General features: G+C 46.2%; 1 protein-coding gene across 1 annotated transcript; it reads left to right on the forward strand.

Moving 5' to 3' along the window:
- Window positions 1–6: 6 nt before the first annotated feature.
- On the forward strand, window positions 7–949 carry LOC107580810 (protein shisa-7-like). The gene is made up of 2 exons (XM_016266445.1): window positions 7–206; window positions 391–949. Exons 1-2 carry the CDS (start codon window positions 127–129, stop codon window positions 647–649), a joined length of 339 nt encoding a protein of 112 aa, XP_016121931.1. The 5' UTR covers window positions 7–126; the 3' UTR covers window positions 650–949.
- The last annotated feature ends 125 nt before the right edge of the window (window positions 950–1,074 follow it).

A 1,074-nucleotide genomic window follows, 5' to 3' on the forward strand; every position in this document is an offset into this window, starting at 1 on the left:
CCCGACTGGGCCGTCACGGCGGGACCCATCACCCAGCCCCCGGTCCGACACGACCCAGATTTCGACCCACTGCAGCAACAGAACAACAACACGGCTTACGTCATTGGGGGAGTCATCTCGTTTACCATGGCCATGGCCATTGGGGTTAAAGTGGCCTTCCATAAACTGTCTCGACGACCGAGGAACAGAGACATCAACATGCCTAGGTGAGTGAAAGGCCCATTATGACCGGGCTGGAAGGATACAATGCTGTACACATCTGAGTCTGCATCAGTGACTGCAATCTGAAGAGATCTGTAGTGATTTTGATGTCAGGCTCTTTCAGCTTTTGCCTTTTGATTCCGTCATACACTCATCCTTCATTTTTACTGTTTATCTCTCTCTCTTCAGAGCGCTGGTGGACATTCTGCGTCACCAGTCCAGCCCGGTCCAGCAAGGAGAGAGGAACAACAGCACGGTCCTCACAACCGCAACCTCCAGTGAGGGCACGCAGGGGCGGACTTCGAAAAACTTCTACACTCCCGTCCTCCAGAGCAAAGACAACCGGAGTGAGTCTATCTCGCCCACTCATGAGAGTTACAGAACGAATGAAAAGCTAAAAGGGCATAATGGATGTAGTCACAACTTATATACATTTGCAGGGGAATGAATAAGCAGATATTGAGAAAGAGGGGTTTGAATTGTAGAATCAACTGGGCAGAAATGAAATCTGAAGGCATGATTTAGTCGACAGATCGACAAGCCTGAGAGTATGAGGTAATGTAGAACAGAGGATGTGTCAGAAATGAGTCAGATTAATTCTGCTTCAGATGCTATGTAACCACATGAAACTAGAGCAGCAAGTTAAGGAGGAGGTGTTTTCCACCTTTAAAGATAAAGCATTCTCGACTAACATCCAAAATAGGAATGCTTAACATATGCATCTCGGGGGATGCGTTTAGGAAGTAATCAGCGGCCAGTGAATAAAATACAAATCTTGTCATAATGTTAGTTGTTTATTAGCTGGTTTTGAGGAGTGCAGTGAGCAACAATTAGACCTACACTCTTAAAAATAAAGGTGCTTCAAAAGGTTCT

This window comes from Sinocyclocheilus grahami, unplaced genomic scaffold (assembly GCF_001515645.1).
Source record: "Sinocyclocheilus grahami isolate Dianchi unplaced genomic scaffold, SAMN03320097.WGS_v1.1 scaffold45724.1, whole genome shotgun sequence".
NCBI lineage: Eukaryota > Metazoa > Chordata > Actinopteri > Cypriniformes > Cyprinidae > Sinocyclocheilus > Sinocyclocheilus grahami.

Coding starts and splice junctions, on each gene's coding strand:
- LOC107580810 (XM_016266445.1), top strand. CDS start 127: ATGGCCATGGCCATTGGGGTTAAAGTGGCCTTCCATAAACTGTCTCGA. Junction 207..390: donor AGAGACATCAACATGCCTAG/GTGAGTGAAAGG, acceptor CTCTCTCTTCAG/AGCGCTGGTGGACATTCTGC.